Source organism: Zingiber officinale, chromosome 3A (assembly GCF_018446385.1).
Source record: "Zingiber officinale cultivar Zhangliang chromosome 3A, Zo_v1.1, whole genome shotgun sequence".
Lineage (NCBI taxonomy): Eukaryota > Viridiplantae > Streptophyta > Magnoliopsida > Zingiberales > Zingiberaceae > Zingiber > Zingiber officinale.
Window position 1 is genome coordinate 26020596 of NC_055990.1, and position 26962 is coordinate 26047557.

At 39.6% G+C, this 26962-nt stretch overlaps 3 protein-coding genes across 3 annotated transcripts; all 3 read left to right on the top strand.

The window, feature by feature from the left end:
- The first annotated feature begins 604 nt into the window (after window positions 1-604).
- LOC122051515 (probable galacturonosyltransferase 15) lies at window positions 605-2353 on the top strand. Its single transcript, XM_042612693.1, has 3 exons — window positions 605-1300; window positions 1380-1703; window positions 1783-2353. Exons 1-3 carry the CDS (start codon window positions 620-622, stop codon window positions 2056-2058), a joined length of 1281 nt encoding a protein of 426 aa, XP_042468627.1. The 5' UTR covers window positions 605-619; the 3' UTR covers window positions 2059-2353.
- Window positions 2354-2622: 269 nt separating this feature from the next.
- On the top strand, window positions 2623-5258 carry LOC122051516 (probable NADH kinase). Its single transcript, XM_042612694.1, has 5 exons — window positions 2623-2819; window positions 3988-4233; window positions 4346-4426; window positions 4524-4675; window positions 4758-5258. The coding sequence occupies exons 1-5, from the start codon at window positions 2712-2714 to the stop codon at window positions 5134-5136; spliced, it is 966 nt and encodes a 321-aa protein (XP_042468628.1). The 5' UTR covers window positions 2623-2711; the 3' UTR covers window positions 5137-5258.
- Window positions 5259-5530: 272 nt separating this feature from the next.
- LOC122051514 (heat stress transcription factor A-4b-like) lies at window positions 5531-8268 on the top strand. Its single transcript, XM_042612692.1, has 2 exons — window positions 5531-6086; window positions 6766-8268. The coding sequence occupies exons 1-2, from the start codon at window positions 5871-5873 to the stop codon at window positions 7849-7851; spliced, it is 1302 nt and encodes a 433-aa protein (XP_042468626.1). The 5' UTR covers window positions 5531-5870; the 3' UTR covers window positions 7852-8268.
- Window positions 8269-26962: the final 18694 nt, after the last annotated feature.

The following is a 26962-nucleotide window of genomic DNA, read 5'->3' on the forward strand; positions in this document are numbered from 1 at the left end:
AATTTTTATAATTTTAAAATATTTATAATGTATTAAAAATAGGAAGATAATGTATTTCATTTATTAAATTATTATTTTAACTATATATTACTCGTAAGTTGTGGTCGGTAAGAAGCTCGTGCTTGGTTTAAAGTTGATAATATTTTTAATAAAGAAGCTTGAAGAAGCTCAATAAGTAAATGGTTAAGTATGAAAATAGTTAAACTTGATGCATCTCGGTTCGTTTACACCACTCAACATGGTCGTACACTGATGTTAGTGATCTTTCCTTTGCTTTATCGTGAAAGTTAAAAGGCTCTTGATCAGTCTATTAAGAAAGAAGAGAGGGGAGGGGGAATCAATTGACTACTTAATACTTAGATGCATGCATGACTTTGTCAACAACTCAGCATTAAAGTATACCATTTCCTGCTTTGATATTTGTTATAGTTTTTTATGAATTAATGGAAATACAAGATAGTATTACTAAAATGCTGCAAATACAAAGTTAGGAACTGATATGATGCGTAAATTTAGTACAAAAGTTGATATGGAAATGGAACTTGAGCGATCACTGAGGGATTAGTTATGCAGTTGATCCTTAATCTTTCTGTTATCATACATTTTTAATAATTTAGTAATGGAGCTAAAGAATTGCTCACTTCCTACCTTACACAAGTTGACTAGATTTCCAGGTTATTTGCCCTCTCATGCTCTCATCATATTCAAACCTATCTGTTTTGTGGTATTTGATCAGCTACTGAAGATGGACCAGAAAGTTCAGTCTGCAAGGCTTCAAGCGGTAATCTTCCGGCACTTGGCTTCAGTTGGGCTTCCAAAGAGCATCCATTGCCTTACATTGAGGTTGGCACAGCTGTACCTTATAAATGCTGCTGCTCGATCTTCTCTGCCACCACCTGAATACGCCTCACGGTTGACAAACAACTCTTATCACCACATTGCACTCATAACCGACAATGTAGTTGCTGCTGCCGTTGTGGTCTCATCCACCATATCTAGTTGTGCTGATCCTGAGAAACTAGTGTTCCACATTGTCACTGATAAGAAAACTTGCAACTCAATGCATGCCTGGTTTGCTCTCCACTCTTTCCTTCCTGCAGTGGTGGAGGTAAGGGGACTTCACCAGTTTGACTTTCCTCCTGATGCGAATGCTGTGATCATGAACACTGTAGAGGAACTCCGTCAGAGCTCGTCTGCTTATCGCTACTACAGGGGATCAGGTAAAGAATACAGAAGACTTTTAGCTCTCAGACCAAGCATGTTTTCGCTCTTGAACTATATGTGGATACATCTTCCTGAGGTAAGCCGCATATCAAATTATACAACTATAAAAAGAGGTTGTGAAGTTTGAAGTGACAATTACTGGTTTTATGTTACAGCTCTTTACAAAATTAGAGAAGTTGATTTTTCTGGAAGATGATGTGGTGGTTCAGAGAGACTTAACACCCCTTTGGCACTTAGAACTACAAGGGCTTGTCATGGGTGCAGTAAGTTCACAGGACTCGGACGAAGTGCTGAACACTGGACCTTGTGTTGGGAAGATGTTTGCCGACTACCTAAATTTCTCGAATTCCCTGCTTTCATCACCATTACTTGGGCTGCAGCACAATAGTTGTGCATGGTTGCAAGGCCTAAACATATTTGATCTGCAAGCATGGAGAAAGAACAACATCACCCGTGCTTACCAGCACTGGCTCAAATTGGCAAGTGCTCTTCATTGAACTTACAAGTTCAAAAAACCTCTGATGATCTCTTTCAACCAAATCTTTGTTTTGTGAGCAGAATCGCGAGTCTGGATTCACGCTATGGCCGATGGGATCACTGCCACCAGCTTTAATAGCATTCAACAAACAGAATCTGCAGATCGAGCACTCATGGCTTCTGACAGGACTAGGTTGGCGAATGCCTGATCCTGATGAACTCGAATCTGCTGCAGTCATTCATTTCAGCGGGGCAGGGAAGCCATGGCTCGAAACCGGGCATGCTGAACTACAAAGAATTTGGCAAAGCCACTTAAACCATTCTGATGAGTTGATAAGCAGCTGCATGGTCATTTGAGGGGCGACATATAGAGGAGCATTAGTCAATCCAATTCATAGCTGAGAAAGCAAAATATATAGAAAACATATACATTCTTATTTGTTTTGGGGTCTGCAGAGCAGCAGAGGTTTAGGAAGGTTGAGCAGAGAGAAGAAGGTGTTGCCTTCAGTCTCTGCTCTATCTATCAGTCTCTCTGCATACTTTTCAGCTAAAGTTTGTACAAAAGCAAGCAGAAAATTTCCTCTTTTGTCTTGTTAGTGATGAACAATTGGCCTCTGTGTTAATAATCTAATTAAGTCTCTATTAGTGTCTATTTTCAGTTGGCAGTTGCTAATTTTTAATTAAATTTATTTAAAAATATCCTTACTATAATTTTGCATTTTGTTTTACTTTAATCATCCTTTTTTATCGAACTGGCTGTCATTTCAAAATGTTTAAATATTATTTTAAAATTTCAATAGGCACTCGCAGAATTAAAATTTCGAATTTGGCGGCGATGATAATATTGAGAGTTGGAGGGGGATTTTGTTAAGAATGATTTTCAATGATAATCACATCTTATTTGAGGGACTATGTTGCAAAAAGGGCGACCGTAGTTTTTCACTTTTTTTCTGGCGATAAGTTGGGGCGGCGGTCGCAGTCGCACTCACTCCGCTGTGACCGACGGAGCAATGTCGGTGAGGCGGCGAGTCCTGCTGCTGCTCAAGCCTCTCGACGTCTACCCGACGAGGCCAACCGCTGTGCCCAAATCGCCTTCCTCTTCCCCCCTCGCCCCAAAGGCATGCGATTTCTTTTTCATCCGGCCATCGTAGTACAAAATCGTTGCTTGCTCAATCATTAATCAGTGAGGAACACTTCGATTTCGTCCTTGTTGTTCCTAATTTGATGTTTAGAACTCATGGTAATGGTCACTCTACCTAACAGACTGTAGATCTGTGGCAAAACTGCGCTCCTTGAGCAATTCTTTCGTTATTTTTTTGTAAATTTCAGAAATAGTATTTCACAAAAATGTATACCTTTATCAGGGACTTCAGGTGTAAATTCTCTTATATCTCACTTATTTAACCTAATTGTGAAGCATATTTATCTGCACGAAAATTCCCTAAATCTAATTGTGATCCTATGAAATAGTTGACTTTCTTACTCACTACTTTACACACTAATTTCAATTTGACAATTGAAATTGTTTCTTGGATGCAGAATTATGAATTGGTCTTTTTGGTTAAGAATTATCTTTGATATCCTATCATATGGTTAATGGTTGAAGGCTTGAACGATGAGTTTGTGATGAATTTAGAACAATATGCTGATTGTTCTATCAGCTCTGATGCAACTACAATTATACATACATCTGATGTCTTGATTCTGTAGAATGTCTATGTTCCCTTTTATTTTTCTCTTTTTCCCAATGCAATCTTGGAGGCAAACTATTGTTCGACAATTACATTTTCATCATTAGAACGTAGAAGATTTAAATTATTGCCTTGAAGGGGATTATGAAAGTTAAGGCTCATTTCCTTCCCTACGTTTTGTTTCTGTAAAAATGAATTACAAATTTTCTTTTCTTTATAATGTATCCAATAAGATAAGAAACTTATTCTCCTGATATTTTGTTTCGACATAAGGTCTATTGGCCAACTTATTGAGTTGACAACTAGTTCAAAAAATCAACATGGCTTTATTGTTTCGCAAACATTCGCCAAGTGATCCAATTCCTTGCAGCACAAGTATCTCAGCTATCATAACTCTTCCGTAAGTTAATTCAGGTGGTCTTGTTTTATCAAAAACTAGAGGGTTTCAATTGACTTACACCCCACCTATGTATCATCTTAGAAATCACATAAATGTTGATTGCCTTATTTGATGGATGTCTACAAATACTTGTTATGGCCAGTCCCTCTTCATTTTACTCTCAATTGCTAACTTCCTAGGTTCTGTAATGTGCAGATCTTAAGTTATCTCGATGACAGGGTTAGGGTGCACAAGGAGACAATCAACTTTTGCAAGGATGTTTTGCAGCGCAAGTCCATCAATTGGGAACCTTTACTTCGTAACAATTTATCTCAACCGGTTCGTCATGTTGATCTAGTGATAACTGTTGGTGGGGATGGCACTCTTTTGCAGGCTAGTCACTTTCTTGATGACTCTGTTCCAGTCTTAGGAGTGAATTCAGACCCTACACAAGCTGACGAGGTCAGCTTAGAATCTGTCTAAATGGATATATTTGCTAACAATTGTTTTTATTATTTCATTTATTAAGTTTTGTCAATCGATATTGTTTCTTTTGATTGTTCTATTTATGTAGGTTAACGCATTCAGTAATGAATTTGATGCGACTAGAAGCACTGGATATCTCTGTGCTGCTACTGCCGGAAACTTTGAGCAGGTTAAACTCTTAATATCAATTCTTCACTCTCTTCAATTTTATTATGCTACTTATGCTAATTTGATTCCCTAAAGCTTATGTTTTTAATTCTTTGTAGGTGCTGGATGAAATTCTTGAGGGCCACAAACTTCCTTCCCAGCTCTCAAGGATATCAGTAAGCTTAAATGGGCATTGCTTACCCACCTATGCACTGAATGATATTTTAGCTGCACATCCTTGCCCAGCCTCAGTTTCTCGATTTTCATTTCGATACGATATGTTCCTACGATTCCAAACTAACTCTCTTGAAAGCTTTTCCTACTTCTCAACATCTCAATTCCTTGCTCTGCAGAATCAAAAGGGATGCAGAAACGAGTTCGCGGTTAGTTAACTGCCGATCAAGCGGCCTTAGAGTCTCGACTGCAGCAGGATCGACAGCAGCGATGCTCTCAGCTGGAGGTTTTCGTATGCCATCCTCGAGCAACGTGCTTCAGTACATGGTGAGGGAGCCGATCTTGCTCAGCCCTGTAGAGAGTCCATGGCTGCACGGATCGATAGAACCGGATCAGTCGATGCAGATTGCATGGTATAACCAAGAAGGTGTAATATATTTTGACGGCTCACATGTTCAGTACTCAATTCAGCATGGAGATAGCATTGAATTATCAGCATTGGCTCCCATTTTGAAGGTTTATTTGTCACAGCGAGAATCAACAAATGACATCTTTTGAGACGTATGATCTCTGTTGAACAGAAATGGCATGAATTCATTTTTTTAAATGTTTAAATGATGTATTTAAAATAACGGTAAATTGCAATATAATTTTATCGTCTCAAACTTTGATGAATTAAATACTAAGGTAATATTCCTCCTAAAATTTCAGTTTATGTGGTAAAAGACGATTCGCTCGCCCCTAATATTCCCGTTAATTCGTCCCTAAGTTAATACGGAGGAGATGTGACTATTAGTTTTAGAAGGTATGTGTGAATGAAGTTTAGTTATACTGACTTGAAAAATAGAATTTTACATTTATCTTATACTTGAATAAAACTAATTTTTTCCAAGGAGTTGTATGAAAAATACTTTCCTTTCACAGCTTAACCACAGAGCAAAGCGTACATAATCCCCGTTGACTGTTCTATGAGAAGCAAAGAGCTTCCATATCCACAAATCCGCAGAGAGAGAGAGAGAGAGAGAGCGCAGCGTGGATCGGAAAGGAGGTGATTTCTCTTCATCTTCTTCCTCGTCGCTCTTCGACGTCATCCTATTCTCCGCCTCAGCCGCCGCCGCCGCCGTTTCTGTCGCCGCCGCCGCCGTTCCTCATCATAAGGATCGGAACTGTCATCGAATCCTCGCTTCTTGCTTGATGCGTGGAAAAAGAAGACCTTTGTTGGCCCTTTTGAGGAGGCGATAGATAGCGGATCGGTTGGCGTTCCTGGATTTCGCCCTAATTTTTGCGCTGGAATGGAGGACGCAAGGGGGAACTCGAATTCCCCTCCCCCTTTCCTCGTCAAGACCTACGACATGGTGGACGACCCCACGACGAACTCCGTGGTCTCGTGGAGCCCCTCGAATTCGAGCTTCGTGGTGTTGAACCAGCCGGAGTTTGCCAGGGAATTGCTCCCCAAGTATTTCAAACACAATAATTTCTCCAGTTTTGTGAGGCAACTTAACACCTATGTAAGTGCCACCATCCTTGTAAAAGCCTCTCCTTTTCAATTGGAGCCTTACTGTTCTTCAGTTATAGTTTGTATTCTGTTTGATTAATTGCCTCAGTTGGATTAACCTACTTTACTATGATAATTGCATGATTCATAGCCAAACAATTTGTTGATCAGAGAAAACAGAGAGTGGAGCTTTCGTATTAATTCTTTATGGTTTCAAATAGAAAAAGTGTTTAGAAGTTCTCAACCAATTAGATACTGAGTTTTTGTCTGGGAATTATTCAGGATATTAATTCTTCTTTTTTCTCCATGGATTCACTTGTTCGATGGCTATTTGCATGTAAGCAAATTGGTTTAGTTGTCGTTCCTTGTAGTTAAGTTGAAATCAAGTAGGATGGAAGCTTTTCTCAAGTTGACATTATGGAAGTGTTAGGTAATAATCATCTATATGGTCAAGATAGAAGGGTTTTTATTTCCCAACATTTTAAGCTTTTTGAGTAATGATGGAACAGTTAAATCACTGACTTAAGGAAGGCGATGATCCATTGATTTATTTATCGTGTGTCACTTTGCTGCTAGATTAATATATATGAATAAGATAAGTATCTATGAACGATCTTCTACTACTCTGGACTTTGTATTGTTTCAGTTTATACTAGGAAGAAACTCAAAAGTGTTCCTTGTGTGCTTACCAGGGTTTTCGAAAGATAGATCCTGATCAGTGGGAGTTTGCAAATGAGGATTTCATACGAGGGCGGCCGCACCTGCTGAAAAACATCCACCGACGCAAGGCAGTTCATAGTCATTCACTGAACAACCCCTCAAGTTCGTTATCTGAAGCTGAAAGACAGGAGCTTGAAGAGGAGATGGAGAAACTCAAGCAAGAAAAGGTTGTACTTTTGAATGAGCTTGATAAGCATATGCATCAGCACCATGGAATTGAGCACCAAATGCAGTCTTTAGAGGAAAGGCTGCAGGGTCTGGAAAATCGCCAAGGAAGTTTCATTGCCTTCTTGAAACAAATCGCACAGGAACCTCTGTTCCTCTCTGAATTATTACAGCAAACAGAGCTCCACTGCAGCAAAAGGAGGAGGCTACCACAAATTGTGACCCTGGACGAGGATACTGAGATGGAAGGAAATCAGAATTTGGCTTTGCAGCCAATGTCTAGAGAGAAATCTTACATCGTTCCGATGCACTCACTCGACATGGAGCCTTTTGAGAGGATGGAATCATCTTTGAATTCATTAGAGAATTTCTTCAGAGGTGTTAGTCAAGCGTTTGGAGATGACATGTCATATGATAGTGTTGTCCCTTTGCCTTCTGATGTAATTGCTACCGAGACTAATGCATCGACAGTGGAGACTGATGGAAACCTTCAACCTTCTTCACTTCCAGCGATAGGTATCCACTCCTCTCCAGATATAGTTGAACGTGCTAACTATGTAGAAAATCAAACAGATTCAAGGGGTAAAGTATCAGGGATAGATATGAATTTAGAACCTGCTGCGACTGAGGTTAACTCATCAAGAGATCAATTCACGGGGACGACAACATCATCTAGAGTGCAAACTGGTGCAAACGATGTGTTCTGGCAACAGTTTCTTACAGAGAATCCGGGTTCTTCTGATACACAGGAAGTTCAGTCCAAAAGAAGGGATTCAGATGACAAACAAAGCGAAGGAAAGACGCAAGAGCAGCAAAACACTTGTTGGAACAGGGAAGAAATCAATCATCTCATGGTAAAAATTGGGAATCTGACTTCAGTAGAGAAAGCCTGATGTCAACTACATGCTTTGATTGTGAAGTAGAACTCGGTAACCATAAATTGTATCTTGTTCAATTACCTTACTTGCCTTGTTGGCCAGGAAGCAACTTCTAGCTTCGATCACCAATGTATTTTTCGATGTGCTTCCTACAGCACCTGCATTTACCCTGAGTCCATGTCAAGTATCGCGCATTCTTTCAGAACGATCAGTACATGTTCAAGTTGAATCCTTTCATTTGTAACCACTGATAGCAAAGGGCAGAAGCTTATTAAGTTTAATTATGTAAAGCTTTTCGTCGTTCCCATGAGTGAATTATGCATATATGTCTCAAGAATTGTATGTTTCATTTGAATAAGTCTCAAAATGATAGTTGTAAAGTAAGATTCAAGAACATTGGAATAATTGAGACTTTTTTTATGTAATAATTCTGCTGTTTAAGACTCGCTAGATCATGCTTTGCTGGTGAAATGATCCATCGCATTTTTGGATTTTGTATATTTATTTATTTTCAAATTAAATAGGAGAGTGATCGTTGGACTGAATTTAATAAAATAAACACGAGCTGGGCAAACAGAATCGAATAAAACAAGCACGAGGCAAGCCGTTGGACATTCGTGGTGACTAACACGTGGTGGGGGCCAGTACCGCAGAGGTTGACTGCATGGCTCCAGCTGGCACGAGACAAGGCACCTGGCTTCGTATCGACCTCATTGATTAATTTTTCAAAAATATTTTGACCACTACATTTTTGTCATTCAATGGTTGTTTATGATTTGTATAATAAAGATTTAAAATTTATATTCATATTTGAAAATTAAGATAAATTATTTTTTAACAGAAAATGGAGATACTTGAATTGAAAGGACACTTCGCCTCCACTGAGTTTGTCGAAATTACAGGACCCAATTACGCCGCTCATCCAACTGCACAGCAATCACAACAGGGGTACGAATAGGGGTAGCTTATGCTCGCATTCCGTAGGCACAAGGACATATTCTGTGTTCTGCAGGGTAACACGACGGAGACTATCCGACGCAATTTTCTGACAATGCACAGGACCACCACCGCACTCTCTCTCTCTCTCTCTCTGACAGCAGGGGCCCACGCAGAAGAAGCTGGTTCCGATACCCCGGCGCTGCGGGTACAGATACGCGTAAACGTCTCCCGCACACCATTGATCGTACGGCGCGGAGACGTACGCCATACAAATCAGGACCAATGGACGGTCGACAACGTCGTCATTCCGCCAAAACCCACAGATATTTTATTTTAACAAATAGTTAAAAGCCTTTTCATTCCCCCGTCGTCATGTTTCTTCGTAATTAATTATAGCCCAACGTAATTAGAAATCACTAACCACCTGACCAGGTTCATTGAATGGGCGACACGTGGGAGAGGCGAACGATAAAAGGATCCGGCGGGCGGAGGCGGGCGAGGAGATGCAACTTCGCCTTGCCCTAGAATTGGACGCAGCCAGAGACGATGACGGTGGAGGCTTTAAGGCTATGGATTCTTCTTCCTCTCTTCATCTTCATAGTCCCGTTTCCTTATATGATCTTTGATTCGATCTATTTTAGTTGATTTTTTGGTTGCATGGACGGAGGCGATCGGCCGGGGTCGTGTTTTGGGTTGACAGAAGAGAGTGAGCACACGGCGGGGAGGGCATCGCGGCGGTGCTGTTGCTGTGGCGTGCTCACTTCTCTCTCTGTCATCTCCATCTCCCCGGGCCGGCGGCGCTGAGGGAAAACTAACAAACACGGTTCCTTTCGTTTCCCCTTTGGAGCTGATATACGAAAAGAATGGGGCGGTATCTCCATGCGATGCATCGGGGGAGGACACGCGTGGCGTGGACTTGGTCTCACTTATCTTGTATCAGCCATCAGCTTCTCTGTGGCCGAGACGTCTCGTCCGATTGGGTTAAACCCGAGGTAGGGGAAGCTGTGTATCATTTTATGGCATGGCAGTCGTAGGGCGTAATCGTTTTGGGGACTCGATTAACTTTTCTTCGTCCTAATAAACGTTGTTTGAAAATTCTAAACTCGATAGATCAGACCGAAGAAATGGGAAAAATGGAATTTTTTTTTTCAGGTGGATTGGCGTGTGCAAGCGTGACTTTTGAGATGAAGAATACTCTGGAACGAGATTGGATAAGGATTCAGAGGAGGTACGCATAACATCCCTATCTGTATCCCCTGCCTCTTGTGCGGATTTAACGGATGTCACTGTTAACCTTGTTCACTACTCCAGTTCTTCGTCTTCCTTCCGCTTCGACTGTCTTCTTCATTTTTTTTTTTTTTTTTTTTATTTTCTGGATTCTTCCCGGCTTGCTTTCTACTATGTCTTTAGGACTTTCTCTCATGGCCTGGCCTCGAGAAGCATCGATCGCCATTTCCTAGTAGATCTTTTTTCTCTTTCCTTCAAAATTATATATTTTCCTTTTTCTTGTGCTTCCCAAGCATTTTTTCTTGCTAGATCTGATGTTATTTCTTGTTTTTTATTAATTTAAATTGTAAGAAGTTGAAGCTTGCTTCGGATATGTTGCTACTCCACGATTTCTTGGTCGTTTGCTGCATTCTTGGTCCATGGTGAAGCAAGTTGAGGAAGCAAGCGCATCTGAATGGGGCTTTCGTTCCTTCGTTCAAACGTGTTGGGTGGAACACTTGGATCGCTCGAGGTATGCAATAGGTTCTTTTCCACCGTCGTCTGATTTTATGTATTTTTCTCTACCAACTTTTATAATTCTGTGAGGTGGAAGTTTATGGTTCTTATGAAGAAAATATGCTGACTGGTAAAAAAACTTGTCAATTTTTTCTTTAGCCGCATATTTGATGTCATTTCACCTCTTTGATGAATAACACTAAAGAATTGCAATAAATGTCGAACTGTATGATCATGAAGAGAAGACTGTAGATAGGTTTATTCTGTAATTTTCTTTAACCAAGAAAATGTAAAGCAATTATGTTGAGATGATCCAGTCTAGGTAGATTTTCTGAGTGACTAAGCTTTTCAACCTGAATGTAGAATCCAAAGTAATTATTATTTTTATTTTTCGATCAAACAATAACTAGTAGGGATGCATTTAATCAGTTTTGATTCTTTTTTGTATGCCGTTAAGAATACAGTAATGTGAGCTATGCCATCATTATTCACCATTCCTTAAGTTTATTTTGCTTTAGTTGCTTGGTTTTCAAATTCATAGATTCTTATTCCTAAAGTTCCTTTGATTAAGTTTGTCAACATTTCCACAAGGTATAGATCTCCACCATCAATGAAAACACTTAATGACTCTCAATAATGACGATTTAACAAAACCAAATGGACTATAGAAGAAGTTTGTCATCGAAGAGTTTAGTACAGCTACCAATAACTTAATTAGAACAAAGTTTTGCAATTTATATATTCTTCCATTTAAGTAACTACTGTTCTTTTTTGTTTTGATCTTGTTGAGAATACTTTCAATCTTTACCATCGTAATTCATCCACTAGAAAGGGTATTTTCTAGGTTATGCACAATACAAGGGCAGCCCTTATTCTAAGTATCATTTCAGACAAATGATCTTACTTACCTTTTTAGCCGTTGATTCTGATCCTTTCACTAGTAATAATCTCCTGATTAGAATTTTGCACTAAGATGTCAGGGATGATAAAAATACTAAGACTAATCATTTATTCAAAAAAAATATAAGTTAACCATTGGAAATGTAGAGTTTAAAAATATTGTTGAAAGTCTTCTAGTGTCAGTAGTACTAATATCCAAACCTCCTTATCCCTCCCTCATTATTGTTAAAACTCATTTGTGCAATCTCAGCTACTCATTTGTTTTGCCCAAGACATGAATTTTCATTTTAATTATTTTTATTCTCTTTGATTGCATATTGAATCGAAGCTAGGTTATGATGAAATGTTGATCAAACACAATGCTAGAAGATGTAATAGTAGCAAGTTTCTCAACTTTAATCATAAATATGGCCATGAACAAATATGGATGTGAGATTGTTGTCTCATATTTTGCTTCGGATTTTTAATACAACTATTACTATAACGATGAAAACACCAACACCAACACATGCAGGGTAAACTTCTATCTGAAATTGTGATATATAAAAGCCAGATAGAATAAAGAACAGTCAAAGCTACGAAAAACATTAGGGAAACTAAAGTAGCAGGCGCACAAAGATAAATAACTGTCAATTGAGTTTGTAAAACCGTGAAAATAACTCACATCGATACTTTTTAAGGGTCCAACTATTACTTTAGCCAGAAAAAAAAACCAAACTTAATACATGCAGTGTAAAACCGTGAAAATAATCTCACAATTCAAAAGGCAGAAACTGTTGCATATAACAACAAAAATAAGAGTATCTTGAAAAGGAAAAAAACTTGAGGGGCACTTCAGCAATTTGTATATCAATTGTAGCATTGTAACATTTGTATATAACAAGATGATAGTTGGTGGTTCAATTATTGGAGGAAGTGGCTGCAGATGGGAGGTGATCGAGTGAGGCATGAATGGAGGAGAAAGTGGCATGTTAGGGAGTACTTGAAGACTGTGTGATAATGAGATGGCAAGACTGACGTCGGGTATGATAGCGATCATCCTATGGGCTGACAAGAAGGGGGTTTGAGGAGAAGACAAAAAGAGATAATTATTGTCCTCAGCTCTTTTTGAAAAAAAATTATTTAATATTCGAGAATTATTTCTTAAACAACTAAATACATATTTATATTGACTTTAAACCCTAAGACCCAAAGAAAGGAAAAAAAGTCCTAATATATAGACTTCAATTCTTATCTTGTTGAGAAAGGAAATGAATTCTAAAAAAAGAAAAATTTATTAACATATCACAATCCTAAAATTCCTAAACATACTCAAAATCTTAAATACAAAAAAATAAAAATTATCAAAAATACCTTAAATACAAAATTATCAAAAATAATAAAAAAAATATTCCGATCCTCATCACCTCGGGTTGGAAATAACTTATCTTCAAATTTAGAGTAGTATCAGGTGGTAGCCCAGGAGGAACATCATTTGGACTTTCGTCATTTGCATTATCTTTATGATCACCTTTTACCAAATGTCAAATTGATCTACTTGTAGCATGTTCATGATTCTTCTACTATTTTTGTTGATGACATATGCAGTCTCTTTTAGTGAATTAATGTAGCTCCATTTCACAAGTTTTTCACCTTTACAAGGTGTCAAAACTTCTCCAACATACTCTCTAAAATGTCTAAAATGGAACATTAGATTCTATGACCTTTCTGTCAAATTCGAGCCATAGTTGGATTGTTACTTGGTTAGAACCTCTGGTGAATGCCAAATGCATGGATTTGCCATGGCCTTGAATTTCTTGGCTGGTGAGAGCCCAAAATCAATGATCTTCTCTTGCAGAGGAAGGGTTTCTCACTTTCACCTAGATGTTGAGAGGATTCAAGTCCCCATGGTAGATCTTCTTCGGTTGGAGGTCTAACTCAACACAGTCGTGTTGCGGTGGTGCAAGATGACTTTGCTCCACCAGTCGCTAGGCTCTAGGCACCACCGAACATATTGCTCATCGTCACTGTGTTTGGTCTTCACCACGATTCGCTTAGCAATGAAATACGCAGAATAAAACCCCACACTGAACTGGCCAATCATGCCGATGTCAGCCCAGCAGCAAGTGCCTCCATGAATTCCTTGGTGCCAAATTGTGCAATGGTACTGATCAGACTTTGTCATGCCGATACTTTTGTCAACGATGGACAAAGTGTATGTGGCCTTGTCGGGGATGATATGGATGAAGAGCTCTGATTGTGCATCGAGCTCGCTCTTGTCAGTTTGGCTCTCAAATCAGATCGCATCGGAGAAGTTGCTAATGAGCTCGCGAAGGAAGAGCTCCTTATCGGAGTAACATGAGGCTTAGAAGCTAGTTGATCTCCGTCTCGGCCGCCATGATTGACCCCAACGAGAAGAACAATTTAGAATTAGAGAAGAATGAGATCAAATGATGTGATGACGTTAGCAAGGGCGAGACGATGGGGATTGGGGCTTCGTCAATAGAAAAACCAAGCTGCTGATTGTCGTCAGACAAGGTGGCCTTTTGGTCTTCGATTAACGCTTTGTCTAGGTCTCTCCTCTTCATTAGGATCTTCCACAACTTACATGTTAGGTTAATCAAGTTCTTCTGGGTGATGATCTTGTTGTTCTATACCTAATAAGTCCGAGCTTAAAACAAAGTCTTTCATAGGATAGGTAAATCTTGAGCGCCATTAATAAATTTATCTAATTCCATCAGTCAATCCTTGGAAATCAAGAAACCCTCTCAAACGATTAAAGTCTTAGGATCATCATCATAAAGTACCTCGTCAACTTCTTCCTCCAAATCATTTTCGAACTCGTCAAGGTCATCTTGGGCGTCAAAGCTATCGCCCTCCATGGTAAACCTAATTATCCTTGGAATGAAGTTTGAGTGTACCCATAAAGAAGAAAGTGATTTTTCATCTTTTTCTTCATCTTCTCTCAATCCTTGATATTGGTTTTGCCCTGTCTGTCTCGTGAGCGCTGCAAGTGCTCCCATTACGTCGATGCTAGACCCTTGAGTCTAATGGAAATCACTTTCACTTTCATCCGATCTGAAACTTGCTTATAGTCGAAGATCTACTTCACTTTGACTTTCTTATAGTCGAAGATCCACTCTACTTTGTTGATCCAATCAACAAAATTTTTTGTCTGTGACGTACTAAAAAATTTGGGTTGATCAACTTGACATCCGATGTCTCTAAGTTGTTCCTCTCGATCATGTACCTCACGATCTTCAAGATTATGCGTTGTCGTCGTTACACAGGTGAAATTTGTGCTTGCTTCTGTATCGTCTTAATCTCGTCTTGGGTGCTACGACCACGGTGCGATGCTTCCTCAGTTGGAACCTATCTATCATGACCATGATCACGACTACAATGACCTTCCATTGGATCCGATGCTCGATTGCCTCAATTGGAATGACGCTAGTTAGGATAGTGATTATCCTACTGGTTGACGAGAAGGAGATTTGAGGAGAATGCATGAAGAAATAACCGATGTCGTCCGTATCTTTTCGAAAAAAGGAAATTTTATTTAATAATCGAGGATTATCTCTTAAACAGTTAAACACATATTATATATTCTCTAGACCCTAAGACCTAAAGAAAGGAAAAAAAAATCCTAATTTATATACTCCAATTCTTATCTTGTAAAGAAAGAAAAGGAATTTTAAAAGAAAGGAAAAATTATTAATAGACTCACAATCCTAAAATTTCTAAACAGACTCAAAATCTAAAAAATATAAAAAATAGAAATTACCAAATATATCTTAAATACCAAAAGAATGAAAATTAACAATAATAATAATAATCTTTGGCTAATCCTACGTCAAAGCATGACATGGATAAATCCTACTTTGATTGATTGGGTAGGAATAGGGATGTAAATGAGCCAAGCCGCTCGTGAACTATTCGAAGCTCGATTCGATAAAAGCTCGTTTGAGCTCATTTAATGAGGCTCGTTAAGATAAACAAACCAAGCTCAAGCTTTACATATTCGGCTCGTTAGCTCGTGAACATGTTCGTTAAGCTCATGAATCAATTTTTAAATAAAAAAATAATAGTAATATTGAATTTATAGATTTTACACTTCACTTATGAAAAACATAGATAAATATATTAAATTTATTTATTAGAATAAAATTATAAACTTTAACAAGAATATTATAATTTTTTAAAATATATAATTTAGTTTTTTAATGAATATTTAAATTTATAATTTATATTTATTAAGCTCGTTTAAGCTTGATAAAAACTCGAATAAGCTCGTGAGCCATAAATACATTCGTTAAATAAAGCTCGAGCTCAGCTCGATTATAAACGAGCCAAGCTCAAACATCCAAGAGTTCGGCTCGGCTCGATTACACCCCTAGGTAGGATACTAATTATCCTGCGGGCTGACGGAAGAAATAACCGATGTCGTCCATATCTTTTCGAAAAAAGAAAATTTTATTTAATATTCGAGGATTATCCCTCAAATAGCTAAACACATATTATATACACTCTAGACCCTAAGATCCAAAGAAAGGAAAGAAACCCTAATTTATACACTCCAATTCCTATTTTGTAAAGAAAGAAAAGTAATTTTAAAAGAAAAGAAAAATGATTAACCGACTCAACATCTAAAAAAAATCTAAAAAATAGAAATATCAAATATATCTTAAATACCAAAAGAAATAATAATAATAATAATAATAATAATAATAATAATAATAATAATTTTGGCTCCTGCATTAAAGACTGACATGCATAAATCCTACTTTGATCAATTGGGAAACATTTGATTATGCTTCATGATAGATAGGGATACTGAAAGTTAACAAATGTATTAATGCAAAAGCATATGACTCGAGTGAATAGGTGAAGAAGAGGGAAGAGAGGCCAGGAATGTGAAGAAAATAAAGATGGGGAAGAAATATGAAGGTTGAAGGAAGACGATTAGTGTGGAAAAGGTCATGAAACAAGTTTGATTTGAACTACAATTGCTGCAGAGAAGATTTACATATCAAGCAATCCTTGTGGCCAAAAGATCATTAGAGTTTATATTGACTTTATCCCATTAGGCCATGAGTTTATTGGGATCGTCTGTTAGGATAGTAATATTTATGGGGTCTGTATGGATAGTATTTTTGTATGGATTCTATTAGAGCTCATGAGGATCCCTTCCAAAGAAGAACACTAATCTATATAGCTCCCGAGTAACGTACATCACCAACCAACTCTAAAGTAGCCTTACTTACAATTACTGATTCACTAAAGAAAGTGATCTGGTTACTTGATCTAAGACAAATAAAATTACTCAGCAAGTATATTATTGCACTTTGAGCCTGAATGAGTTTTTGATTGATGATTTAGCTGAAAATTGGTCGGCAAATGTATCCTTACTATCAAATATATAATATATTATTTAGCTCATGGCAAATTTTGCAGTTTCAAGTTGTCCTAAAAGTTTTAGTCTCTGATTGGAGCAATGTAATTTCGGAACCCTGTTATAGTGCCAACTTATAATGCCAGTAGTAAATTAGGGATTGAAGGGGAAAGAAACAGAGAGAGAGAGAGAGAGAGAGAAGGATATAATAGATATGATATATAAATTGGTTTCTAAAAAGAATTGTAGTTCTTCAATATCTTTTCACTTAGGCTATTTACTTGTGAAAACGAGAGTATAATAAGTAGATAACTAATCGATTTAAAATTTATTATAGTATGTCGTACAAGTACTTGACAATACTTGATATGTTTATGCATTCGTTATAGTTAACCTACACATATTTATTCATCTTATTTAGAGTTTTTTTACTTTTAATAATATTATATCAAATAATAGTTGAATTTAAAATATTGTTTATTTTATTTTTACTTTGCCGAAGTGAATACGTATTAATTTTATTTCACTTCACTTATTTGCTAATAAAAATACAACTATAAGAATTAGATCATCAATTGAATTTAAACTTTAGAAGAACAAACTAATATGAATTTATGTTGAAGAGTGTGATAACATGGCAAAGCCTGTTGATCGCCTATACGACAAGATGCTTTTTTGTTGATATTGAAGAGTGTGCTGATTAATATTGAGTTTTGATGATTTATCGAAGTAATATATTTTAATCATATCCCTAGTCAATTAAGTCACAAGCAAAAGATTTGTCATCCTAAGATTTAGGCATGCATATTAAGGAATGGTTAAATGAGCTCCATCACTTTTGGAGCATTAGCATTTATTTTTGTTTTTTTTAGAATGGGTGCATAGAAATTCTATCAAATAGTATTGCTAGCAACGGATCAAAAAGCTAGAAGGCAAAGTGATTTTTTTATCGCTATATACACTATTGATCCTTGTTAATTTGTTGGAAAGATCATTGAAGTTGATTCTAGAAGAGACAAATTGACTAATTAGATAGTGGAGTTGCAGAGGAACAGACTGAATTAAAGAAGGCGTGCAAGTTTCTGAAATATGTTGAAGATATGCCCATCTTGACTGTGTAATCTGACTAATTTTATTGCTTTTCAGTTATTTTGAGTATGACATTTAAGGTAAGATGTCTGGGGAAGAGATCCAAAAAAAAAAAGGGAAAATTAACGGCTAAATTCTAGGTTTCTAGCCTCACAAACTAACAATTCATACCAAATACCGTGTCAAACAACTATGTAGATGTCGGAATTATTCACTGTGAATCTGTGATTCGGAAGGGCGTAAACATGGCAAACAATGTTGTTTTCCCAAGGTGGACGAACACATTTGCATGTAAAGCCACTGTTGCTATATCATCATACTAGTAGGCTTCATGGCGCATGTAGAGACAGTTTGGCAAGAAGACTCAAATTGTCTTGAACAACTCTAAGGCATACTTTCAGTACACTACAGGAAATATGTGATTTAGCGGCAAATTATTTTGTCGCTAATAAAACAATTTTCGTCGCTAAAAGAACATAGCGACGATAAATATTCACCGCTAACATCATCGCTATAGGCTTGTCGTAAACCATATTTAGCGACAAAAGCTAAGATTTCGTCGCTAAGATTAATGACATAACATAAACTGTTGTCAAGATGGTCATAATTGCTGCTAATATTCAACTAGGTTAGTGACGAATTGGCGCATTTTTGCCACTAAATCCATCCCTGTTAGCGACGAATTGGCGTATTTTCATCGCTAAATCTACCTCGGTTAGCGATGAATTACACAAAATTTGTCACTATTCATGGTCTAGTTTCACGATGAATCATGGATAATTCGTCGCTAACCATTTAAAAAAAACCTAGTAGCTACAATATGTTTCGATAACCCAGGTCCCATATAAGGAATTAGCGACGAATTCCCATTAATTCGTCACTAATACTCTTTATTAGCGACGACTTCCGATAAATTCATCACTAACACTATTTTTTTAAAAATAATTTTATTTATGTATATTAATATCCTATATACAAATTTATAACTCACAACAAAGTCACAACATTCACAAATTTTACCAACTCATAGCATTCATAAATTTGTACTCATACTTTACAACATTCACAAAACATTATAAAGTTAACAACTCTAACAACGAGTAACACAAGAAAATAAAGTTCACATCCAAATTCATAACTTTAACAACAAGTTCACAACATCGAATTCTAACGTGGAGGAGGAGGAGATGGAGCTGAAGAGAAATCATGGATCAAGGATTGTAATGCTCAGGTGCCAATCGGTTAAGAATTTGTTCAAACATATTTTGTCTTGATCTTATTAATGTCAACTAATCTTGGGTGCTTGCTAACTGAACTCGGGTGTTTGCTAACTCTTCTTTGCCTTCTAGTTGTTGCTCGGTGGATTCAAGCTTTTTATGCAATGCTGCGTTAATTAATCTGGATGCGGTGGCATTTGAAGAAGTGGACCTAACTAACTTTGATCCACTTCCAAGTCCTCTAATATATCCGCAATGAGTACCAAGGACCTGATGTAGCTTAACAATAAAAATACCAAGTTATGAAAATTTAATTCAAGAATGAAAGATAACCATAACGAGATGTGCAAGTACATGAATCTTGCTAAAAGTAGTGACCAAATCAAGTTATACTGGATTATACGACATTCTCCTTCACAAGTAAATGACACTTGTGCATATACCATGTATGAAAAAAAAGATGAATATGAGGCTTTTACATTTCAAGATGATGCAGAATATACTAAATGCTTCATATGAGGTGTATGTTAATATAGAACAAACGTGTTGGCCTAGAGTTTTAATACTAAGTCACCAAAACAATACAAGTTTTGAAGATAATAAAACATATGATATGATGATATCTTGAGCATGCAGATAAGGTTTAACTCATCTGGGTATCTCAAATGACCAACATGGAACAACCTAACAAAATGAGTATCGTGGACCTGATCACAAATTATATCCTCAATTTGGACTGCATCGATGACATTTTCTGTATTTTCTTGTATTTGAACATACTCATCACAGTCTCACCATATCATCCTAGAAATAATAAACATATAAAAAATATCATAAAAAATAATTATGCAAAGTTAAGAATCACTAAATAAGATCATAGCATACATATACGATTTCGACCCTCTCCCCAATCTACCCTTTTGACGAGTTATAATGAATTTCATTAAAGACAATAATCCGATCTTTTCTTTGTGACTTGATCAGTTTGAAAAAAAAAATGTGATACTATTTTAATGAACACAATATATGATAATTATAAAATTCGCACTTACACCGTCGTAACAATATTGAATGAAGGATTTAGAACCTCTGCGATGGTTATATGAGAGTTTCTCTCAATTTTTAATAGTTGTTGCAGATCTTTTCTATGACGCAAAATTTTGTATAAATAAAACATTAGTTAAAGAATAAATAATTATTTTTTTTTAATTAAAAAGACATTTGTTATAGAATGAGTTAACCTGAAATGCCTCTTATTCAAACAGAGTACACATGTAGTCCTAGTTATCTTGCATCTTACAAAACTCGATCGACATATGTTATCAGTGCTCAACAAGAGGAAGGTGCAATAGCTTCTTATAATGACTATGCATTTTAATTATATTGTCTCTATACCTTGTACTCATTAACCGATCAGTCTCCTTTCTGACTGACGATGAACCATCTTGAAAACTAATATCAAAAGCAACTTGAAAAAAAATAAATTTATTTATTTTGCATGTGGTTAGTAATAAAGGAGTGGTTATAAATATGTTGAATTAGTTGTACTTATTGATAATTGATCATATATCATCCTTTTATTATTCGTGAGGACGACTTTTAGATTAAGGGAGCTGATCCGGTCCAAAAGTTGAAAAGACGAAAAGCTGGGGATGTGGCGCTCACGCTGACCTTCTATGGACTCCGCGCGGACCTGCAACACAGACGTTAGTGCCGAGACAGGGAAGGGATCCCGGCGTTAGCCCTCCGACGCTCAAGTCAGTCACCGGCGATGAAGTGGAAAGCGAAGCAACAAGAAGACTACTGTAGCGTAAACAATGAATATCACATACCTCCGCTGTTGCTTGGACCCTCCTTTATATAGAGCTCTGGTAGCGCATGTGCACACTTCCTAAGGCGAGCACGCTTCTCAAAACTTTCCCTGATAAGACTTGTCAGTAAAGTGTCCTTGACGCAGTATCTTAACGGGCCGAGCATATCTCCGAAGTGACAGTGAAACCTTCTACCGTACGATCTTCTGGCAGCTCATGCCCGGTGTTGGCGACACCAATTCCCAAAAGGATGTTGAGGGATATCAACGTACTGTACCACTAGGTCGAGCGGGTTGGTCGCTTGGCCGTCCATTCACCGCTCTGGTGCCCTGTCCGGTCGGGCAAAACCTTGGTACTCCTTGTCTTCTTGAACGAAGTTCCACTCTACCACTATCGAGTCCTACTGTTAGGCCCAGTGAGGTAGCCGCTCGGCCGAAGTTGAACTCTGTCGATATTTGGCCAAGCGGGGTAGCCGCTCGGCCGAAGTTGAACTCTGTCGATGTTTGGCCAAGCGGGGTAGCCGCTCGGCTCGGCTTCTGCACATCGTTCTCCCTTGGGCGTCAGTTGTTTGAATGAGACGGGTCGAAGACTTCTCCCCAATTGGGGCATGCTTCGCCCGATCAGTCGATGCCACCTACGCGTTGACCGCCTTGACTTTGACCTCCTTTGACCTCCACCGTGGCAGTGGGGTGGGACCCTTCATCATCACTGCATCACAAGCCTCCCCCTCAAGTCTAGTTGAAGGAGGCTGTAAGTTTGACTGACTGGACAATTGTCTGAACAGATTTCCTCCCGATCGACCTTCGACACTGTGTGGTTTCTGATCGGGATGTCACCGTTCCTTGCCGATCGGCCTGTTGAAGCTTGTCGTTCGAGTGTAGGTTTGCTCCCTTGATCCGATTGGAATGACGAAGGTTTTCACTTGTGAACTCTTTCCTTGGGTTGTCTTGTGTGAGCGCGAGTCAGGCTGACGTCACCCATATTTATGGGAAATCGTGCAAATTTCTGCGCATTAAGGCTAAGCGCGCTCCCATGCCGTCATTAAATGCCGACCCATGGCAATGCGCCACGTGTCCTGCCCCTGTCACCGCACGCTTGACGTGACAGGGTATCGATATGACGTTTGGCGGTTTAAATTCATCGGTCAGATCTCACCCTAGGTTTCTGCAACCTAGATCGGATGACTCCGATCGGCCGGCCCCCAGGCTTATAAGCCCGTGTGTGTCGCCGTCTTTGCACATTTCACCTTCGTGCTCTTTGGTGCTGCCCGTTTCGTGCTCCGACGACCTTCCCCTACTGCTCCTCCGGTGATCTCCCCCCAGTAGACTTTCTTCGTCGACCTTTTACTTGTAAGCTTCCTCCCTATCGAACTGACCTCCGAGTTTTTTTTGTCTTTCAGCGTTCTTCTTCCCCGTTCTCGAGTTTTTCAGCATCTGTGTTCTGGTGATAGCTCCGTCAGTAGGTTTTCTTCAAATCTCCACTTTTATTTTATAATGGCAAGTTCTTCGCAGCCTCTTGCCGACATCCTGGGCCCTGGTACACCTCTACCGAGTCCCGATTTGACGCCGGCGATATTGAGAGTCTGAAAGCCGCTTTTGAACTGCCTCCCAAGTATAAAGTCATCCTTCTCCTTCGGATCGACTGAATTCTTCGCCGCCCGACTGTATCACCTTCTTTCGGGACCATTTTATCGTCGGTCTGCGGTTTCCCATCCACCCATTCTCTTCTGTGTGTAAATATTTCCGAGTCTACCTCCATTAGCTGGTGCCGAACTCTTTTCGGCTACTGTGTGAGGTGGTTGTTCTCTTTCGCCTACACGGCATTCCGCTCACTTCCTGGCTCTTCCATTACTTTTATTATCCCAAGTCGTCCGAGCCGAGGACGTTTCTTTTCTAAGCCCGAGTGGACTTAGTTTTCTTTGATAAAATGCTGACTTCCAACAAACACTGGAAGGAGTACACTTCCTTTTTATGTGCTTTCCCAAGCGGTCAGATTTGCCCACACATTGGCAGCTTGACGTGACGCCTTATCCTCCCTTGAAAAAGTATAAGAGCCAATCGGACTACCTCAACGCAGTCACAATGTTGACCAGTCAGAAATACGTCATCCACAAGCTGCTGCTGGAGGGTATCTTGTATATTTTCGGCTTGAGTCTGATCTGCACCGGCTGTCGACTAGTCTAGGTATGTCACTTCTTTTAATGCTTCTTTTGATTATAACTGATTTCTCTTCCTCTTTTACAGTCGAAATCATGGTACGCGCACGTCTGGCCGGCAAGGTGAAGCTCGCATATGTCGTGATCAATACAGCCGCTGTCGAAGAACTGGGGAGCTGCAGCTTATAGCCGGTTGGCTCGCAAGAGGAGCCGCAGGATGAGAGTGCGACGGCTCCCGCTCAGGCAAGTGTTGGAGCGACCGGTGGCTCCCAACCTTCTGAACGGTGCCCGCTCATTCCAGTTGAGGACTCGAGCTTAGCTTCCTCAAACGAGCCACTGGCTAGGCACAAGAGGCGTCGGGCGGAGCCTTCCTCTCGCTCAGCTACTTCGGGGGTGCGTTCCGTCGAACGGGTGGAGACGTCGACCCTCGCTTCTATCCAAGTAGCCATTGCCCCCGAGTCCTCAAATCGTCTCCAAGGATCTGACCCATCCATCAGCAACGAATGGATTGGTGGAACTTGTGAAATCCAGGGGTCCCATCTTACAAAATTTCTTGTACGACATGTCAGTCCTCGCCACCTGAGAGGTGTCGACATTCTGACGTAGTAAATGAGTCAGGCCATCTAACACCTGCTTGCTGCGTTCAACAGGGGCGGTGTAATCTGGCGTCTAGGAAGCATCTAGGGATACACCACAATCACTACTTAGTCACAGCATGCTCAGATAAAATGAATGTGTACATATCCTCATATCATTAACAATTAACGTCATAAAATGCTCAACATCAGGAAATCATTTAGTATAGCTCAACCATCAGACAAAAGTATAAAATGCTAAAATTCACGGACTTTGGGGCATGATTCCTTGAGCTTCTTGCAACCAGCTGTAGGCATAACCCAAACCATGACTCTGGTCTGCCTCAGGGGACGGTCTGCGTCGTCGGTGGCCTTCCTACCGCCAAAATCAAAGACCAAGAAGTCGGGCATCCGATCAGCTTCTTCATCATGGTCGTTCGAGTGGGCGACTTCTGCACAGTCAGCCCCGAGCGGTCAGCGCCACATTACGACGATTTTACATTTGTCGACCGAGGAGTGGCGCGAATCCAACGTCGAATCCCGAGCTCCGGACCACCAGATCATCATATAAGGGTCGCTCGTCAAGATATGGGAGGATGCCCAGGATCGTGCGATGGCGATGCCTCTGGGGGGCACTCACGTATAACCACACCTAGATATCCCCTGGGGTAAGTTTTACCTTACATTTGTTTAATTCACACCCAATCAGCGCTTATATTTGCTTGCTTTTCGTAGTACTGGGTGGAGAGCCTGACTATATTCCAAAGGCTTGCGTTTTTGGAGGAGGAAGTAAAGCAATTGAAGGCGTCGAGCAACCAATTCTCCGTCGCTCAGGAATAAACAGATGCCGAGGTGGCCAAGCTACGGGTCGCTCTTGAGAAGAGCAACAAACTGCTTGAGGTCGAACGAGCTAATAGTGTCGGGCAGGCCACGATGCTAGAGCGGCTCAATAAACAGGTCACCACTTTTGACAATAAAATCGAGTCGGCCAACGCACGAAAGAACCGGGTCATCGCAAACCCCGAGGAGAAGAATAAGGAGGCTCGACCCTCGCCCAAAAACTTAAGGAAGCTGAGGACTTCTTGTTTGCCGAGCGGCACAGCCGGTTGGTCGAAGAAACGACCTTTCGAGGCCAACTTGCCTCCAAGGATACTGTGCTGGCCACCGCCAAGGATGAGCTGGAGGCCTCTCGAGCGACCTTGAAGACCTACCAAGATGTTAAGCAGAGTCGTTTTGAGGTCATGAAGAAAAATTACCTCCGTTCAGATGTTTTTAACGAGGTCGCCAATCGTGCTATGCGCTTATTCAACCTGGCCATCGATGGGGCATTCAACCAACTCCGTAAGGGAGGTCATCTGTCGGCCGCTCTGACAAGCAGCATCATTAGTCGGGATAAGCTCACTGTTGCATTACCTGATGATGTCTTGGATTATCTTGAGTGAGATCGAGCGTTACTGTAAGATGTAAAATTTTTGAAGTTTAAATGCATGCTCGTCCGTTCGGAAGCTTTACATCCTTGTATGTTTTTCAACTCCTTTTGAGTATTGCAAGAGCTCCATGATTAGTCTATCAGCCGACCGATCCCTCTCGTATTCAGAGTTCATAATTCCGCGATCTCCCGCCCGGCTCTGGGAGTATTTTAAAGAATAGTGTCGAACGGTCAATATATTCTGAAGACTAGATAAGCTCACTCGACTTCTAGAGCCTGTGGCTCTAATATAACCCAAAACCTGGCTGATCCGCACGGGAGTCTCTGACTCAAGGGTTTATAGTCGTCGTTTGACTGTTGATGAAGACCCAGGTTTTAGTTCGCCTCTCGACCGCTGATGGAGATATGCGTTTAAGGTCGCCGCTCGACCGCTGATGGAGACACGCGTTTAAGGTCGTCGCTCGACCGCTGAAGTCGACTCGAGTCTAAGGTCACGGTTCGACCGCTGATGGAGACAAGAGTTTAAGTTCGCCGCTCGACCGTTGATGGGGACACGCGTTTAAGGTCGTCGCTCGACCGTTGATGAAATCACGCGTTTAAGGTCGTTGCTCGACCGTTGATGAAATCACGCGTTTAAGGTCGCCGCTGGGGGGAGATCGCCGGAGCAGTACGTGAAGGTCATCGGAGCACGAAACGGGCAACACCAAAGAGCATGAAGGCGAAATGTGCAAAGACGGCGACACGCATGGGCTTATAAGCCTGGGGGCCGGTTGACCGGAGCCGTCCGATCTAGGTCGTAGAAACTTTGGTTGAGATCTGACCATTGAATTTAAACCATCAAAAAATTATTATCTGAGCATCAAAATAATCCTAAAACCATCCTCTAAATATCAAAATATTCCTAAAATTATCATCTAAATATCAAAATAACTGATTAAAAATATTAAAAATAATAAATGAAAAGCTTGGGAGAAAAGATTTGGAGGAGGGTCTAAATAGGAAAGCTACGCGTTGAGTTGGAGCAGAAGAAAGAGCAATCATCGGAGCAGGGAGTATGAGAAGGAAGATTTGTCGGAGTCACTGTGGCGTAAAAGAAAAAGCGAAGGAGAGGAAGAGTGTGGTGGAGTCGAGGAAAGGTAGGATTTTAATTTAAGTCACCAACATACCAATTAGCGACATAATATACTAATTTCATTGCTAATATCTAACTTTAGCAGTGAAGTAGGATATTTTGCTGCTAATCTCTCTTAAAAATGGGGTCCACCTAGTTTGATTTTTTTTGGAAAAACTAGTTTTAAATATTATTATTTGCGACAATCTGATATTTCCCCGCAAATAGTGATATTTAGCTACTAACTATAATTTCGTCGCTAATAATTCATCACTCTTTTACTAGTTTCATGTAGTAGTTCCATCAAAGCGCTGATCTATTTTATATGGTAACTGATCCTAGTTCTCGTGTTATATTTATTGAACAATTAGTCCCTATAATGTATGGGCGATTGGAATATATAACTTAAAAAGTCTTGAACAACTCTAAGATATAAGTTCAGAAGTTCCATCAAAGTGGGAAGTAAATCTTTTACTTGATTTCATAAAGCTTTATAGGACAATTGGCATCATCTTCGTTGGGTTGATCTGCTTTGCAGTGTAACTACGGATCTAGTTCTCATTTTTCCTATTTGAACAAATGGGAGTATATATCAATCATTGATTGTGCCACTTTTGTTATGTATCACACAACAGAAGAATCTTATATAACGATTGATTTCGACAGGATGTTATTTAGTAGTTTTCGATTGCTTGATCTTTGCCATCAAGTAAATTCTAAACCAACAACCCGAATTTACTAGACTATTATCAAGCAAAACTTAGGTCAATGCTTATGTCTCTATTCTCATTGAGTGAGCGACACCAT

What these genes read in the sequence shown, in the direction of transcription:
- LOC122051514 (XM_042612692.1), top strand. Translation starts at nt 5,871, where the DNA reads ATGGAGGACGCAAGGGGGAACTCGAATTCCCCTCCCCCTTTCCTCGTC. An exon ending in TGAGGCAACTTAACACCTAT is followed by an intron (nt 6,087 to 6,765) that starts GTAAGTGCCACC and finishes TGTGCTTACCAG; the next exon opens with GGTTTTCGAAAGATAGATCC.
- LOC122051516 (XM_042612694.1), top strand. Translation starts at nt 2,712, where the DNA reads ATGTCGGTGAGGCGGCGAGTCCTGCTGCTGCTCAAGCCTCTCGACGTC. An exon ending in CTTCCCCCCTCGCCCCAAAG is followed by an intron (nt 2,820 to 3,987) that starts GCATGCGATTTC and finishes TGTAATGTGCAG; the next exon opens with ATCTTAAGTTATCTCGATGA. An exon ending in ACCCTACACAAGCTGACGAG is followed by an intron (nt 4,234 to 4,345) that starts GTCAGCTTAGAA and finishes CTATTTATGTAG; the next exon opens with GTTAACGCATTCAGTAATGA.
- LOC122051515 (XM_042612693.1), top strand. Translation starts at nt 620, where the DNA reads ATGGAGCTAAAGAATTGCTCACTTCCTACCTTACACAAGTTGACTAGA. An exon ending in TGTGGATACATCTTCCTGAG is followed by an intron (nt 1,301 to 1,379) that starts GTAAGCCGCATA and finishes TTTATGTTACAG; the next exon opens with CTCTTTACAAAATTAGAGAA. An exon ending in ACCAGCACTGGCTCAAATTG is followed by an intron (nt 1,704 to 1,782) that starts GCAAGTGCTCTT and finishes TTTTGTGAGCAG; the next exon opens with AATCGCGAGTCTGGATTCAC.